Here is a 17226-nt window from a genome sequence, read left to right as displayed (position 1 = left end):
AAGGCTGAGAAATGGAACTGCTTGCAGATGCTAACAGCTGCACAAGCAACTTTGTACATTTAAAATCACATAGTTAAATCGTCAAGGATGGGGGGGAGCATTTATTTTTTGTTTTTAATCCACCACAACACAGCTGGCAGCATGAAATTATCATTAAAACATTGTGTTTAAGATGATTTAATGAGTTGATTGCCAAGTGAGAACTATAACTATAGAACTACTGACTATAAAAAAGGGGTGTGACAATATAAGAGGGTTTGAATGAGAGAGAAGAGATGATTTTGTAAAAAAAATAAAATGTAAGAACAGGCAAAGTGAGTTGGGATAGTTAATTTTTATTCTTTCAGAAATTGCTTTCACTCAGGGATAATCTGTGCAATGTGAGGGATCAGAGAACGTCTAGGACAATGTTTCTCAACCTTGACAATTTTAAGGCATGTGGACTTCAACTCCCAGAATTCCACAGCCAGCATTGCTGGCTGTGAAATTCTGGGAGTTGAAGTCCAAGTGCCTTAAAATTGTCAAGGTTGAGAAACACTGATCTAGGAAGAGTCACCATTTTCTCCCTCCCTCCCTCCCTCCTTCCCTCCCTTCTGACTCGCTGGTCCTCTTTTCCAGCCCAACATTCTTTTTTCACTCCTTCTCCCTTTTTCCTGATCCAACAGGGGAGCAATAGATGGTTTTTACCAAAACCCAGCATTTTCAGAAGGGATCACATCCAGTGGTGGGATTCAGCCGGTTCGCACCACTTCGGCAGAACCGGTAGCTGTGGCCTAGACTCAGAATGGACTTCCAGAAGCGGCATCCACACAGAGAACCGGATGTTCACATATTTGAATCCCACCACGGATCAGAGCTCCTTCCTCCTTCCGTCATGCATTCAAGATGGACAGTGAATAATATTTATATGTTAGTTATATGTAGGGGTGTAGGTCTATACATATGCTGAATATAGTATGTTTTAAATGTGTTATGTATGTGTACACTGAGAGGAAGCAACTAGATTTCATTTTTAATGTGTGCCATTGTGCCCACAGGGGGAAAAAATGACAATAAATGTTGATGGGTTCTGCTTCCTACCATTCCTTAATGCTGATCAAAGCCACCGCACTTCGCAACCCAACTCAACAACATCTGCACAGCAGTGGTTTCACCAACCTGGGCTGAGCAGTCAGGCCTCTGTAAGGCTACCTACTGGGTTTACAGCAGAGTTGAATTTTTTGCAGTTCACAAAAGATACCCACTTAAATTAAAAAAAAAAAGAAAAGAAAGAAAAAGAATTTTTTAAATGATGCCTTCCAAATAGGTCTCTTCTCTTTGAGCATTGGGGATGTTTGCAATCCATTTTATAATCTTTTCATTAACTTTGAGATAAATTGAGGGCAGCCTGGAAGGTAAGCTCTTGATTTTTTTGCATTCTAAAATCAGCTTTACTTTTGCCACAAGAACAAATACCGGCCCAGATTAAAATAAGCGAAATTCAACTCTCCAGCCAGTTACCTAATATTTGTCTTTCAAAAGAGGGTGCGTACCACTCACTGGCACAATCTCTTGCATTTAATGTGTTGTTGACAGGTAGGGATCAGAATCAGAGAGCGTGGTGTGTTCGCTTTGAAAAACAGCCCTTCTTGGCTCCTGTGTTCAAATGTCACCTTGCTTTGCGGAATAACAGCCCACTGCTCTTCTCAGACTCACTAAATAAATCAAAGATAAGGAGAAAAAAAATCCCAACTATAGTACAAAAAGATGTTGAGACCCCAAAACAGCATGCAGAGAAGAGCAACAAAGATGGTAAGGGATCTGGAGGATAAATAGTACAATGAACAGTTGAGGGAGGCAGGTATGTTTAGTCTATCAAAGAGAAGGACTAGGGATAGCATGATAGCTGTCTTCCAATATTTGAGGGTCTATCACAGAGAGACAGGTCAACATGTTCTCCAAAGGACCTGAAGGCAGGAGAAGAAGGAATGGATGGAAAGTTATCAAACTTAGAATTTTCAACAGAGAAATGTCCTGTCAGTGAGAATGATGAATCAGTGGAACAGCTTCCCTCCAGAAGTTGTGGGCTCTCCATCACTGGAGGTTTTCAAGAGATTGGACAGTCATTTGCCTGGAATGGTTATAGGGTCTCCTGCTTGGGAAAACGGTTGGACTAGAAGACCTCCAAGGTCCCTTCCTATTATTCTATGTTCTATGTGTCTAAGAAGCCACTTCTTTTAGGCTATGCTGTTTTCCAAGTCAGATCCAATCAATGACTTCTTCTACAAACTTACTTTTTCCCCCATGGCTAGAAACACCACTCCATTTCCAATGCTCCCCTGCCAGCAGTGGCTCATTAGAAAAGATGTCTTGCACAAGAAAAGCAGTGCTGAGCTGAAGCCAGCCTTCTATTACAGAATCAGCCAAAGAGCTCTTGGCAAAGTTGATCAATCAATCTAAGGCAGCATTTCTCAACCTCAGCAACTTCTAAGGTTGGGAATTTCAACTCCCAGAATTCTCCAGTCAGATTGAATCTGATCCTTCATAAGAGGAGCAACTTATTTTTCCATCCCTTACCTCACCCTCTGCACTTTCTTTGCTCTTCTGAAACTGGTTTCAGTTGCTTGCAACACATCCATTTCCATATTTTTCCACTTCCTTTTTTTTTTTCTCTGCCAATTGATCTCGGATGTTATGCCGTTTTGCAATGAATTCCTTTTGCATGCATCTAGATTCCTTCCTTCCTCTCCTTTCTTCCTTTTTTCCTCTTTCCTTTCACTTCTTTCCTTTCTCTCCTTTTCTTCTCCTCTTTCCCTCCTTCCCTCTCTTCATTCTTCTCCTTTCTTTTTCTCCTTCCTCTTCCTTCCTTCTCTATTCCTTCCTTCCTTCCCTTTCTTCTCTTCCTCCTTCTTCCTTCTGGTTCAATTTTCCACAATCCTTTTTTCTTAGGTTTCAATCTTCCACTCTCCGGCACTTTCAAAGATAAAGTCCTTCACGGTATTCAAAAAGCAGGGTTTCCAGTAACTGTCACCAATCTGGTGCACTTGTGAGTGTGCTGCTCCAAAGCCCATAATCCTTAGCCATCCTGGAATGGCCCAATTTGTCCCAAGGATAGTGTTCATGAGTTGGCAGTGGCTCTTTTGTTCCAGACAGAAACCTTTCCCAGGGCCTCTTAGCAATAAAGGACACAGCCTGATTTGAAGCCTAATTTTATTTGATCTGCAACATAGAACATAGAAGGGACCTTGGAGGTCTTCTAGTCCACCCCCTGCTCAAGGAGACGCTGGACCATTTGTTCTATGGTTCTACCATTTGTTCTATGCAAAAACTTTCCTTGATACAGCAAAAGTCTATGCTGCCTCCCCTCTCCGGACCCCAGCCACCCCCAGCCCTCCTTGCTGGGAAGAGCGCCTGAGGGAAGCGCCTGCGTTGCCACCTGACTTCTCCTAATTTTATAGCTGGAAGAGCTAGACTTCAATTCCCCCAAATCCTGATTGCAGAAACAGTTTGAGTAGTAGATGAGGGGCACATCCGGCAACTCACACTGTCTTTCTTCCCATACATCTCTCTTAAATAGTATCCTCTTGTCTCCAGCCTGAGATAAGAATCAGCCAGGCTCCAATTCTTTTTAACTACACACTAAAATTCACAAGGCTTGAGAAAAGAAAAAAAACAGTTTAGGTCAATCCATTCATTACTGAGGTTTTGCCCTCTATTTTTTTTCTCATGGACAGCCCAAATGGGAACAATGCAGGGGGAGAGATTCTGTCGTCGTGCTTGGGGTTTTAGCACGTTCGTCAAGAATGCTTTGTTATGTTGCTCTGGTATTTGTTTTCTTACCCTTGGAGTTTTTAATCTCTGTCTTGTTTTGTTTTGTTTTTGCCATTTTGTTTCTGATCTCATGCTTGATTGTTGCTCTTAGGAAAAGCAAACAAACAAGCAATAAATTATTAATTCTATTCAACATATAGCACAGATTCTTTAAGTTTCGGTTGGAAACTTTTTCAGAATTGTTTACCAGAAAGGAGGAATACAAATATTGCAAATGAACTAGAAGTGAGTAATGCCCCTTTTATCACCTGTTAGTTTTAGTCCTCCAAATAAAAGAGCCCGTAGTTTGAAAGACCATGGACTAGCTTTTCCAAAATTACAATATTTAGTCATTATGCCTGGTAATTATTCTTGTCTCACTTATTCGGAAGATGCTAGGCTGTGGAAGGTTAGAAAAATGGTGTTAAATTTCTTTCTTTCGGGGAAAAAAAAAAAGAGTTGAGAGCTTTTGTAACTCTGCATGCTGGTTACCGTGTAGTAAAGATAAGCCTAAGTTGATAAAACCACACAGTAATGTATTTTACTAGCTCAATTTAAAAAAACAAAATCTGCTATCTCCAGTTCTCTACAATTATCCAGATTTATTGTCCAGTAAACCATATCACCACTGCGGTTTCCATCTTGGGGAGGGAGAGCATGCTGTCTTTCAAAATAACTTCTCCTCCAAGACTAGACTTGCCATTAAACGGAGTGAGGTAGCCCATCTTCAATGGCACACAAGGAAGCACCATTAAAAGCAGAATATAGGTGGTGCTTTAGGCTGTGTTTTTGTAATATCACTTTGGCTATGTGGATTTGCTCAAGGCATCAAGTTCTCAAGGATTATCTGTCCTCAGTGCTCTCTGAGCTTGATGGTTTTCTCACGGACATTTCATTACCCAGCTAAGTAATGTCATCAGTGCTAGAAGGGAATGGGTTTTTGCTCTCTCTTTATGTACAAATGGTTTGCCTCTCCAGTGTTTGGGGAGGGGGGTTCTCTTTGGTAGTTCCTTGATTAGGGAGCTAACTAATTAGAGAGCTTTAGCTGACTGGTCCTTGGTGCTCTTGTTTCCTTGCAGACGTCTCATTACCCAACAAGGTAATAAGTGCTAGAAGCGAGTGGATTTTTGCGCTCTCCTTATGTACAAGTGGTTTGCCTCACCAATGTTGGTGGATGTGTGGTGGTAATAATTAATAATAATAATAATAATAATAATAATAATAATAATAATAGTAGTAGTAGTAGTAGTAGTAATAGTAGTAGTAATAATAATAATAATAATAAAAAAGTTGGAAGGGACCTTGGAAGTCATCTAGTCCAGCCCCCTGCTCTCTTTGGTAGTTCTTTGATTAGAAGATTACCTCATTAGGGGACTATCAAATGGGGGAACTTTAGGCGAGGAGTCCTAGTGCTCTCTGAGCTTGATTATTTCCTTGCAGACCTTTCCTCGCTCAACCAGCGCTAAAGAGGGAGCGGGTCCTGCTCTGGATTCCAGCATTGCTGGAGCCCTCGGAGGGCGCCCACTTGGGGAAGGTTGCCTCATGGGGCGCCTAGAGACCGCCCCTCGCGCCCTTCCTTGGGCCCCGCCCCCTCCGCCCCTCCCTGTTTACCAGCCGTGCACATGGCTCGCGCCCGCCTCCGATTGGCCCCGGAAGCCCAGCCTGCCGGGCACGGGGCCAATGGCGGCGCGGTCCACGGGCGCTCGCGCGGGGGAGGCGGGGCGAGCGGGGAGAGGCGGGGCGCCTGCGCGGCGGCGGCGGCGGCGAGTCCGTCCGAGGCGGCGGCCATGGCGGGCGGGGGGCGGCCGCCGCTGCTGTCCGTGGTGCTGGGCGAGGCGTCCGGCGGCGCGCAGGGCTTCTGCGGCGGGCAGGCGGTCTCCGGGCAGGTGCTGCTGGAGCTGGCGGCGCCGCTGCGGCTCCGCGCCCTCCGCCTCGAGGCCTGCGGGGGCGCCCGAGCTGCTTGGACCGAAGCGACGTCGCCGCCGCCTTTCCCTCCGGCGGCCGCTGGGACCCGTCTGGAAGCGGAGGTGCCCTACCTGGACGCCCGGCGGGAGTTGCTGCTGGCAGGCGAGCGGAGGGAGGGGCCGAGGGGGAGGGAGGGAGGCGCAGGCGTGGCTGGCAGGGACCGCCGCCCCCATCATCCCCGGCCGCGGCGTGTGGGGGACTGGCGCTTCAGCAAGGAGCCTCTTGGCAAGTTGCCCCCTCGAAGAGGCAGGACTACAGTCCCCATCGTCCGCGATCACCCGGCGCAGGACTATAAGTCCCCAGGGAGCCGGGTGGATCGAGCTCCTTTTCCTCCAAGCAGCTTTTCGGCAAGCTGATTTGTTGGGTTCCGTCTCCCATCATCCCCAGCCGGTCTTGGCCCGATGTCTCCGGAGAGTGCCTTGGCCGGAAAAGCTGGAGTGGAAGATTGGGAGGGGGGGGGGAGGTTTGGCTAGGCATCGGAGTCCCTGGAGTCTTTATTCGTCCCTGTTTTGCCAGCTTCTGCCCTGCTGGCTGTGCACTTCTTTGGAGGATGATGGGCCTTGCGGTCCATGAGACTGCAGGATGACAAGCTGATCTCGTAAATCCAGTAGGATCAGTGGAGCTTTGGGATAAAGAGAATGGGATTGCTAATTTCTACTAGAGAATCCGAATCAGAATCGAGCTGGAAGGGACCTTGGAGGTCCACTAGTCCAGCCCCCTGCTCAAGCAGGAGATCCTATACCATTTCAGACAAGTGACTGTCCAGTCTCTTCTTTAAAAACCTCCCATCTTTTCCCAGCAGCCTTGGGGCTGCGCCTGACTTCAGTTCCCCAGGGTGCTGGCTGTGGATGATGGAGGCTGAATTCATATGGGAGAAGGAAAGCGGTTCTAAGTGCACCCGCCTGTATATTAGGAACGCCCGTGGATGGCAGTTAAAGGCTCACCAAGGCCATTTCTGAGTGCAGCCGTGTTCAAAAAGAAGATCAAAACGGAAACATTCTGTTCTTCCAGCTTGCCAAGCTTATTTATAGGCGCAGAGAAGGCAATAAATCTCCTCGGGAGAAGTGATAGTCTGGTGGGAACTCTGGTTGATGAGGCTGGAGTCTGCCTAATCGAGACTGGGGAGAGCTTCACAGGGGTAGGAGGACGACTGTTCAGCATTTTAATTTATTTATTTTAGCTGCCTGCTGCTCCATAAACAAGTTGTTGGCTCTCTGGAACAGTTAGGATCCTGCTTTCAAAGTGCACACGGTGAATCATGCCCCCCCTCCCCAGTTAAATATGCAAAAGCCATTTAAAGAGCAGCCAGCTAAGATGAAGCCGCTTGGTGAGATAGAACAGATATGGGATGAATAAGTAAAATGTCAGTGGCTTCGTGTGCAGGCTCAGTTAATCAGACGCCAAGTAGAGAGGAGTGGAAGAGAAACGATTGGGTCCAGCTGGGGTGGAGCAGAAAGAGGCAAAAATGATGGTGGACTTTCTGTCGAAAAGCTTCCAAAATAACAATAATTGCAGCATCCTATAGCACCATTTTATGCTGCCACCTTTTTTTCAGCATTGTGGTAACTTCGAACGGTCAGTAAGCCAAGTATTATTTAAGTCGAGGACGTCCTGTAATGATTCCCACGGGAGACTGACCCAGATTTCTACATAGTTTCCCTGGTAGCAGTACAAAAGTGGTCGTAACTTATTCCTTCTTATTTTATTGCTATAACAAATGAAGTTACTGCCCATAAGTTATTCCAGTGGGTGCTAAAGAAGGGCCTGTTGAGATTGTGTCTTCTGCACAACTATTAAAAGCACAAGAGGCTTTAGCATCTGTTTGTTTGCCAAAATAACTTTATTGGTCTTTTAGGATCCGATAGACTTTTACTGAATTTTCTTCCACATGTTAATCTGACTCCCTACTAGAAATTTTCAGGATTTGCTGGCAGATACGTGGGAAGCAGCAAGCAGAGTTCTTCAGAGACTTCTATTTTAAGGTTGTGTTCTCACTGGCGGCTATATCTGGTGAAACCAGGCACGTTTGCATCCCCAGCAGTTACAGCATGCTTAACATATCCTTGCCTTCACTGGAAGCTTGCTGTTAAGTGACTACAAGAGATTTAGGGACTCCCTGCCTATGCTTAGAAAATAGAAAAAAACAGAAGTGTTGTTTTTTCTCCTCCAGAGGAAACTGAATTAAAAATAATACAATTTATCCATTTAAAAAGAAAGTATTATATTGCATGAAGCTGGCTTTTCATTCCATGCCAGTTTCTGTCCATTTCTTTAAAGTGGAATAGCAAATCTTAGAGCCAATAGTACTTCAAGCAAAGCACAAGATTTATTTGGGGCATGGTGCCACTTTCCCTCCTTGCCCCCTCCCTCCCTCCCTTCTGTAGAGTTTTTTTTTCCACACAGGAGATTTTTTTTTAATAATGGCTATGATTAATAAGATGATTCTAAATAATAATATTTTTTTCTTTGTTCTATAGGTGATGAGGGCTTCATCCTTTTAGAAGCTGGGAAATACAAATTCCCTTTCAGTTTTCAACTTTCTCTCCAGTAAGCGATGCAACTTAAACTGAAATATTGGTTTTCATTGTAAAAGTTCTTACAGAATCTCTGTAAACATTTTACCAACGATACACAAATATAAATAAAGCAGATTAGACATAGTACTCTCTTCTGACATTTTGATTTGCATTATATTAATTTTTTTAAAAACTAATGGTGAGTAACTACTAAATCCTTAAGTGCAAAAAGTTGGACTTTAGGACTGTACAAATCTTGACAATGACAGCAAGAAGCAAGTGATGCACACCGCACTCTCCATGTGGAAGAGGCATTATAGAATACAATTAAACTGCTGGGAAAAAGATGTGGCAGAAAAGCACATTTAACAAATCTACATTTGGTAGTTTGAATAAAGAAGAAATCCTTTAGTACCAATTCTGTGAATAGCTATAGCTTTAAATAAACTTGAATATCATTTGCATGGAATAGGCTGATTGAGAAACCTTGCGGGAGAAAGAAGGAAAATGTGATTAGGACAAGGACTCAAACTGACCAAATTTGCTGCTTTTTTGAATTCTGCTATTGGCTAAGGTTGATGTTTGTTGAACTAAATAGAGATTTAAATACCAGTAGATGGAAATATACACCAGAAAGTGTGTATTTTCCCACCATCCAGTCAGAGCTGAAGAAACTTCTTGGATGAGAAACGAAATGTCTGCAAAGAAAAACAGCTGCCTCTTGAAAAAGTCAACCATAACCTGGATGACTGAGAATCTCCTTAGACAGATACGCCAGAAGGTTTTCTGCGCATCTGATGTTTTAATATTTTGTGCCAGTTATAAAATAAATAAACAATGGTAGTGTTGCAGTAACTTGCATTTTACTTGACATTCAATATGCATTAAGAGTTCAAAATAACTTTTGTTAAACCTTCGTGGAGCGACTACAGAGAACAGTCGCCTTTTGGGGCTTCATACTTTATCTGGCCCCAAGTAAGGGGTCAATTAAACAGCCATCATAATGTGCCGGAAGCTGAACTCTGTTCAGCATAATTTGTTCACGCATAGTCATGTGGAATGCATGCCGCAATTGCTCATTGACCTAAGCATCTCAAATACGCCTGCCAGCCCCACAATGGACCTCACAAGGTCCCTTGTGGTGTTGGCATCTCAGAAGGAAAGTTGCCAACCAGGGGTCTTCAAACTTGGCCACTTGTGGACTTCAACTCCCAGAATTCCCCAGCCAGCCCTCAGTGGCCAAGTTGGAAGACCTCTGTTGTAAACAGTTGCCTCGGACTAGTCGGCCTCCGCAAAGGAAAATGGGCTAAAGTTGCCGTTTCTTTCTCTTGTATTCAGCCCCTTGGCGACCTCTTTCACAGGGAAGTTTGGCAGCATTCAGTACTTTGTGAACGTAACCCTGGAAAGCGCCACGGCCCCCCCTCAGTCTGTGTCGAGAGAGTTTCAAGTGATCAGCCACATTGATGTCAATTCTCCTGCTCTCCTGGTAAGAGCAGCGCACGTCAAGCCCCGGGGGAAATCAGGAGATTCAGGCCCTTCAAACAAGTACAGGTAGTCCTCGACTCACGACAGTTCAATTAGTGACCGTTCAAAGTTACGACGAGGCAGGATAAAGTGACTTATGAGCCTTTCTCATGCTTAATGACAGTTGCAGCAGCATCCCCGGGATCACGTGGTCAAAATTTGGCCATTTGGCCACTGACTCATATTTATGACGGTTGCAGGTCATGTGATGCCCTTTAGCAACCGTCTAACAAACAAAGTTAATGGGGAAGCCGGATTCACTTAACAACCACGGTACTAACTTAATAACTGCAGTGGTTCCCTTAGCAACTGTGGCAGGAAAGGTTGTAAAATGGGGCAAAATTCACTTAACAAATGTTTCAGTTAGCAACAAAAATATTGGGCTCAATTGTCGTTGTAAGCCAAGGGCTACCTGTATGAAGTTTTTTTGTTGGCACGCAGGGACTCGTGACTTATGACATGTTTGACCCCTGCCTCGGAATCGGCTTGGTCAGGGGTAGGCAACCTTGGCTCTTTTATGACTCGTGGACTTCAACTCCCAGAATTCCTGAGCCAGCATTCCTTAACCGTTTATTGATACTTTGGTGACAAATTGACCCTAGTCACCGGTCATTTCACAGATTCTTATTCTTGCCCCTTTTTGCAGAGTCCTGTAAGACAAACTCAAGATAAAATGGTCGGGTGCTGGTTTTTCACTTCGGGTCCCGTTTCTTTGAGTGCCAAAATCGATAGGAAAGGGTATTGTAATGGTAAGTATATTCCGTTCACACGGTTACATTTGGCTTTGGAGTATCCTGTGTACGCTGCTGTTTATGAATTTATAGAAATCCTGGTTCTTAGCAGAAATGGACTTAGAAAGAGAAATCCAGTAGCCTATATAGGTGAGACTAAAGCAATTTAATTTCCGTCATAACAAGTATGTGCTTAAGGCCTAATGTCATAACGAGTGCTTACCTTTTAAAATGTGTTAGCTTAGCCAGCGAGAGGAACTAAAACAAGAGAAAAAAATAACCAGAGGGAGCTGTCCTCAAAATGCAAATCTTGTTCATCATAATAGATTAGTTTACAGAGGTGGATTTTTTTTTCATGTTGCCTATTGCAGAATTAGAATTTTTTTTTCTTGATTTGAATGGAAGATTATCTACAATAACTACCTTCAAAGGCATATTTAAGAAAACATTGTTCAATGAAAAAGGAGGCTGTCACCGGCATAGGTACATTATAACTTACTCGTTGTTCCTGGCTTCTTTTTCTGTAGGTGAAGTTATACCAATTTATGCAGAAATTGAAAATTGTTCTTCTCGGTTAATTGTGCCGAAAGCTGCCATCTTCCAAATACAGACTTACGTGGTTAGAGGGAAAACAAAGACTTTCCGTCAAATGGTTGCCAATGTGCGAGGAAACCACGTTGCCTCAGGAAGCACGGATACCTGGAACGGCAAAACTCTGAAAATCCCACCTGTCACTCCTTCGATCTTTGACTGCTGTATTATCAGAGTTGAATATTCCTTGGCTGTGAGTATCGCTTTCATCCAGTTCAATCAATCGCGATCCATAGATTGTAATGCAAGAACACCGAGCTGATTTTGCTGGCTCCCAGAATTCTGGGAGTTGAAGTCCATGAGTCATAAAAGAGCCAAGGTTGCCTACCCCTGGCTTAGACTTAGAAACTAAGAAGAAAGGGGCTAGTTGGACTTCAGTAGGAGACCACCAGAAGATCACAGAGTGATCTCCATTGGGTTGGAAAGGGCCTTGGAGGTCTTCTAGTCCCTGTACCATTCCAGACCAATGGTGGTCTAATCATTGAAACCCTCCAATGATGGAGCACCCACAGCTTCTGTAGGCAAGCTGTTCCACTGATTGCAGTAATTGTTCTCTTTAGATCTAGGTTGAATCTTTTTTTAATGAGCTTCCACTCGTTGCTTCTTGTCCTGCCTTCTGGTGTTAGACTACGCTGCAGCTGAAGGAGATGACCAGGCTGAGCCCAAGGGTTGGGTTGAGTTCAATCTTGAGTCCCTTAGTGCCCTCAGGAGATCCAAAGCCAGCCCTCCTTGAGTTCCACTAACTCTTATCCAATGCCAATTTGCCTTCACCGTTAGTAGCTCAGATTTTTGTAGAGAGCTTTAGCTATATATTCATATGTTCCTCTGAACTGCCTGGACTCCTGATTTCCTGTACTTGATAGTAACCTTAAAAAATATCCCCCCCCCAAAGATGGATTGATTGCCCGCTTTTATCATTTTGACAAATAATTTAAGACGGCAAACATATCCGACACATCTTACTCCTTACACTTTAATACTGCTACCTAGTTATGTCCATGAGGTCAACAGGTGCTTAGCTCAGAAAAGATTCAACATTGTAAAACAACTAAATAGAATGAGTGACAAAATTTCTTCTGAAATAAACCAGAAAGCTCCGGGATATGGCTTGGAGAGGAGATTCCTGTTGCAAAACTCTTAGGCTTTATCCAAAATTACTGTGTTTGTGGGAATGACTTTGCAATCACAAACTTGGTTCCCCCCCCCCCCGGCAGATTGTTTAAACTGTCTTCTCTCTTGTCACAGGTATATGTTCATATTCCTGGTGCCAAAAAGCTGATGGTTGAACTGCCTTTCGTCATTGGCACAATTCCATGTACTGCTTTTTCCAGCAGGAACTCCAGCCTTGTCAGCCAGTTGGCTATGGATATGAGGTGGTTGGCTCAGACCCTGCCAGATCATCCAGAAGGTGCACCCCCCCTGGGCTATATTTTTCTCATTGTTTGGGACCAAATTTTTTTAGTTCCCAGGGAAAAACAAATCTTGAAAAAGTTTCAGAAGGAAAGCTAGTACAGTGAGGAAAACATTTGACCTGAACTGGAACAAGTGGAAGTGATAAGCAATCAATTTATCTATAAAAGCTTTTTTGGAAGCCTAGATGAGTTGCTGTTTTCCACTGAAATCTTAAATAATGTTGAAAAGTAATGCCGAATTTTCTCGGCATGCCTTTGAGACTGGATGGGATATTTTATGATAGGTTGGATAAAATCGATTAGTTTACTTAAAATATGTACAGTTGAAATCATTTTTTTAATGTTCAATCATTAGCAGTAGAAGAGAGTACGGTATTTGCATTTTAGGGTTGAACTGTGGAATCCTTGGTGTTCTCTGAGCTTGGTGATTTTCTGGCAGATGTTTCATTACCCAACTAAGTAACATCATTAGTGCTAGAAGGTTTACACTAAAATGATCAGGGCTGTATTTTGGATGGTCAGTCGCCATAGTTACAGCTTAGGAACAGATTGAAGTGCAGAAGAAAATCACTGTAGCATGAGTTTACTTTGATTGAGATAAAGAGTTACATGTCCATTGCACATGTGTCTGTTTCCAGCACCACCCAATTATGCTGATATAGTATCAGAGGAAGAATACGCAAGACACGTCACTGTTTATCCGACTTCAGCCAATTGCGACGAACAGCTGCATTGTCCTGTGCTCGCCTACATACAGGAATTCCGATTTCAGCCGCCCCCTCTTTATTCAGAGGTACTCACTCGTCTGCACTCTTAAAAGCTTCTCAACAGCTTTATGTGAATTCATGAATCCCAAGCCGTAAATACTTTTATTTTTCTGTGCAGATTGACCCCTACCCTGCTGGAGTGCAAGACAATCAGCCCGTTTCCCTCGTGGATTGAGGGTGATTCCAAAAAGCCTCATCTTGACTAGAGAAAACACCTTCATTTGGGTTTTTTTTCCTCCCGCCTCTGCTTGAAGCTTCTTCTTTTCTTCTTCCTCTTCTTCTTCTTCTTCCTTCTTCTTCTTCTTCTTCTTCTTCTTCTTCTTCTTCTTCTTCTTCTTCTTCTTCTTCTTCTTCTTCTTCTTCTTCTTCTTCTTCTTCTTCTTCTTCTTCTTCTTCTTCTTCTTCTTCTTCTTCTTCTTCTTCTTCTTCTTCTCCTTCTTCTCCTCCTCCTCCTTCTTCTTCTTCAGCATTTTCTCTCCTCCTCTGTCCCTATTAAATAACTTTTGTTAACTCTTAAGCCAAATCCTCCAGGCTTACTTTTGAACTGGTTAACTAAACAGGGATTTCATTTCTTCCAAAAAAGAGGGAAATGGTTTGAAGGGCTATTATAGCCTCTTGTTTTCTGCAAGATGCCAAGGAACATTCAGGCGATGGTCTTCCAAGGAACCAAGTTGTACAACTTGGGCTGCAAACATGCCTTGCTGGCTTTTAAGCAGCCTTCTAAAAGGGGCAAAAAAAGTGCATTTCAAATCCTGCCTCTTGTTTTTCAAACCATTCATTCTGTTCATATCTTTGAAAGATAGTCCAAAAGGGGGAAAACTGAACCAAAACCTTGAATGGCATCCCCAGTGCTTTCTTAAAAGAAACAAAATGCCTTCTGTTTTGCTTTTCAAGTCAAAATGGAGAGAAAACCAAGTTTCCTTGCTAAACTCTTTTTTTTATTTCTTGAAGAGCAATAATACAATGGTACAAAATGCATGTCTTAAAAGGTTGAAGCCATGATAATTATTTGGTGCTTTCAGGGGCCGATTAAGATACTAGTAAGAGCTGGCTGTTGATATTACAAGGATCATATAACAAAAGGAGAAGATCGGCACAAATCAAGATGGTTATCTTGAGACCACTGTATACCATGCAAGTCAAGTGTGGCCTTATATTGTTAAAAGAAGAAAATATTCCTAAAAGCATGCTGTGCCTCTGTATAAAATTGAATAAGCAAAGTTTTGCATTCTCTTCTCAGGACACATTTTGCTCCTTAATCATATATATATGCACAACGATTGTTCAATAATGAAAGAGTATGTTTTGTTATGTTTTCAATTCCTGTGAAAAGCAAGCAAAAAAATTAAAATGATTGTACTTTGTATTAAAAATGTGAGCCCTGTGGGTTTCTTAATAAAGAAAAAAAGTTGCATTTTTGTCTTATTATTACTATTATTTTTTTTAAAAAAAGAGTTGCACATCCAGGCATAGGATGGTATTAGGTGGCATAATCTTTTGTAAATTAAAAGCTATTTCACCCCACACAGCATGTTCTCCTGAGTTAGCATATGCGAAAAAGGCAAAACAATGTAGTCGGTGAGATCTCAAGAGAAATGCAAGGCAAAAAGTAAGCGCACACAATACCCCTAAAAATTCCATTAAGTTTTAAATTCAGTCCTTGGAGTCTAGCCCAGGAATTGTGTTATGTATGACTTTGATAAATGTCTCAGGTTCAGTTCTTGACACCCTGAAGTAGATGTGGGAGGCTAGAACAATCTGTATTGCCATTCTAGGGCTGAGGGAACAAGTGACTTCCCTGTCATTGGAGATCTTTAGGAGGTCCAGCTCACCTGGCAGTGGTGAGGTATGATGGAAGTTGTAGTTCAACAAGGCCTGAAGATTGGCAAGTCCCTCCAATGATAGCACATACAACCATCAACTCAAACAAACAGTAAACAACCATCTAATCAAAGAACTACCAAGGACACTCCCACCAACATTGAGAGGGCAAGCCACTTGTACATAAACAGAGCAAAACCCACTCCATTCTAGCACTGATGATGTTACCTCATTTGGTAATGAAATGTCTGCAAGAAAACCATTAAATTCAGAGAGCATCAAGGACCCCACAGTCCTCCTCCCCCCCCCCCGCCATTCCCTTCCAGCATTGATGATGTTACCTAGTTGGGTCGTGAAATATCTGCAAGAAAACAACCAAGCTCAGAAAGCACCAAGGACCCCATAATCCTCCACTCCACGAACCCCATTCCCTTCTGGCCCTGATGATGTTACCTAGTTGGGTCATGAAACGTCTTCAAGAAAACAGCCAAACTCAGCACCAAGGACCCCATAGTTCAACCCTGAGCTACAGTGTATTCTCTTCTAGTGATAACACAAGCATTAGTCTTAGAATACTGCACAAACCAAGTTGCACGTTATTGATTTACATAGGGTTGTTTGTTTGTTTTTCTCCACTTGGATCTGAAGAAAGGTCGGCAAAGACATCAGAGTCCATTAGGAACCAGGCCTTCTTTCTCAAAAAATAAATTCTGGAGGCTTCTGTACACAGCCATTTATTTACCCAATCTATTTCAGCTCTCTGCCTAATTGTCTGTTTGGTAGAGCTCCATGCTTCTGTGTTATCTTAATGCCGTTTCAAAGCACAATGAAACACAGGTGTGTGGAGTGCAACAGTCCAGACATTGATTTTAGTGGTAGGAAACCCTGTTATGTTCTATTATGTTTTAGAACTAAACACTGGAGTGGGAAGAACAGAAAGAGCTTTGCTAATTTGAGAGTGTGACACTCTTGCTAAGAAAACCCCGGTGTTGGGTCCTGGGGTGGGGGACAGAAGTTAAAGAGGCAAAGCAGCTATTCCTTCCTTCATCTCTCTATGGGAAATAAACTCCAAAATGATTTAAAAGGGGACTATTTAGCTAAGAAAAACATGATTCTGGAATGGTAGAAGAATGCTGGAGTTGAATGCTGGAGTTTTTGGTGCTTGCTTGGTTGCCTGCAGATATTTCATTACCCAACTGGATAACATCATCAGCGCCCCAATGATGCCCTAATGGAGCACTGATGATGTTACCTAGTTGGGTAATGATACGTCTGCAAGAAAGCCATCAAGCTCAGAGAGCACCAAGGGCTCCTCAACTAAAGTTCCCTGATTAGTTTCCGAATCAAGGAATTACCAAAGAGAAAGACACACCTCCACCAACATTGGCAAGACAAAACCATTTGTACAGAAAGAGAAGATAAAGCCCACTCTCTTCTAGCACTGATGTTATTACCTAGATGGGTAATTAAACGTCTGCAAGAAAACAACCAAGCGCAGAGAACGCCAAGGACTCCTTATCTATAACTCATCATTATCAAAGAGCCACTGTGGCTGAAATGGGCTTTTTATATAAAGACAATTCTAGAGAACAATCCACATTTTCGATTGCTGTAGCAAAATAGGGGCCACCATATAGATGTCCATGTGTGCTTAGAGACGATGCCTTTATGAACAGCAAATTGGACATCAAGCTTCAGGTTTGTAAAAATAGAAAAGAAGGTTACAAATCAAGGCAAAAAGCAACAGGGAAATATGACGGGTGCTGAAGTCCTACCTGACCACACTCACAGTCTTAATATTGGAATAGCCAGCAATAAACACAATAAATAGATGTGCATTTCGCCCAAGTGAAGAAACCAGCAAATAATTTTTGGGGAGTCCGCCCGGCTTTTTTAAAAATAATTTTATTACACTCATTTAAAATATAAATTGAAAATGAAAATGAAGATAGTGAGAAGAGAAAGGGGGGAGAGAGAGAAGTGTAGGGTAAAGAGGGAAAAAAAGAAAAGCACTGACTTCTGACTTTCTCTAGTGCTACAGAATAAAATGCCAGACTTCATTTTTTACTTTTATGTATTTAATATGTACTAGCCATATCTGCTTCCACAA

The 17226-nt window shown here is 42.9% G+C and overlaps 1 protein-coding gene across 4 annotated transcripts; it reads left to right on the top strand.

The window, feature by feature from the left end:
* Nucleotides 1-5557: 5557 nt before the first annotated feature.
* On the top strand, nt 5558-13633 carry ARRDC4 (arrestin domain containing 4). 4 transcript variants are annotated; one of them, XM_039362173.1, is made up of 8 exons: nt 5558-5856; nt 8232-8301; nt 9609-9756; nt 10441-10543; nt 11053-11309; nt 12362-12524; nt 13167-13321; nt 13414-13633. In XM_039362173.1, the coding sequence occupies exons 1-8, from the start codon at nt 5577-5579 to the stop codon at nt 13468-13470; spliced, it is 1233 nt and encodes a 410-aa protein (XP_039218107.1). In that variant the 5' UTR covers nt 5558-5576; the 3' UTR covers nt 13471-13633. The 4 variants fall into 4 exon arrangements, with proteins under 4 accessions (XP_039218107.1, XP_039218109.1, XP_039218110.1 ...); XM_039362174.1 differs by lacking the exon at nt 5558-5856 and adding an exon at nt 6380-6892; XM_039362175.1 differs by lacking the exon at nt 9609-9756 and having other exon boundaries at nt 5787-5856.
* The last annotated feature ends 3593 nt before the right edge of the window (nt 13634-17226 follow it).

Source organism: Crotalus tigris, unplaced genomic scaffold, assembly GCF_016545835.1.
Source record: "Crotalus tigris isolate CLP2741 ecotype Arizona unplaced genomic scaffold, ASM1654583v1 scf7180000019364.2947544272:3078424, whole genome shotgun sequence".
NCBI classification, from domain to species: domain Eukaryota; kingdom Metazoa; phylum Chordata; class Lepidosauria; order Squamata; family Viperidae; genus Crotalus; species Crotalus tigris.
Note: the sequence above shows the minus strand (reverse complement) of the source record. Positions and strands in the feature narration are given on the sequence as shown.

What these genes read in the sequence shown, in the direction of transcription:
- ARRDC4 (XM_039362173.1), top strand. Translation starts at nt 5,577, where the DNA reads ATGGCGGGCGGGGGGCGGCCGCCGCTGCTGTCCGTGGTGCTGGGCGAG. An exon ending in AGTTTTCAACTTTCTCTCCA is followed by an intron (nt 8,302 to 9,608) that starts GTAAGCGATGCA and finishes TCTTGTATTCAG; the next exon opens with CCCCTTGGCGACCTCTTTCA. An exon ending in CCTGCCAGATCATCCAGAAG is followed by an intron (nt 12,525 to 13,166) that starts GTGCACCCCCCC and finishes GTCTGTTTCCAG; the next exon opens with CACCACCCAATTATGCTGAT.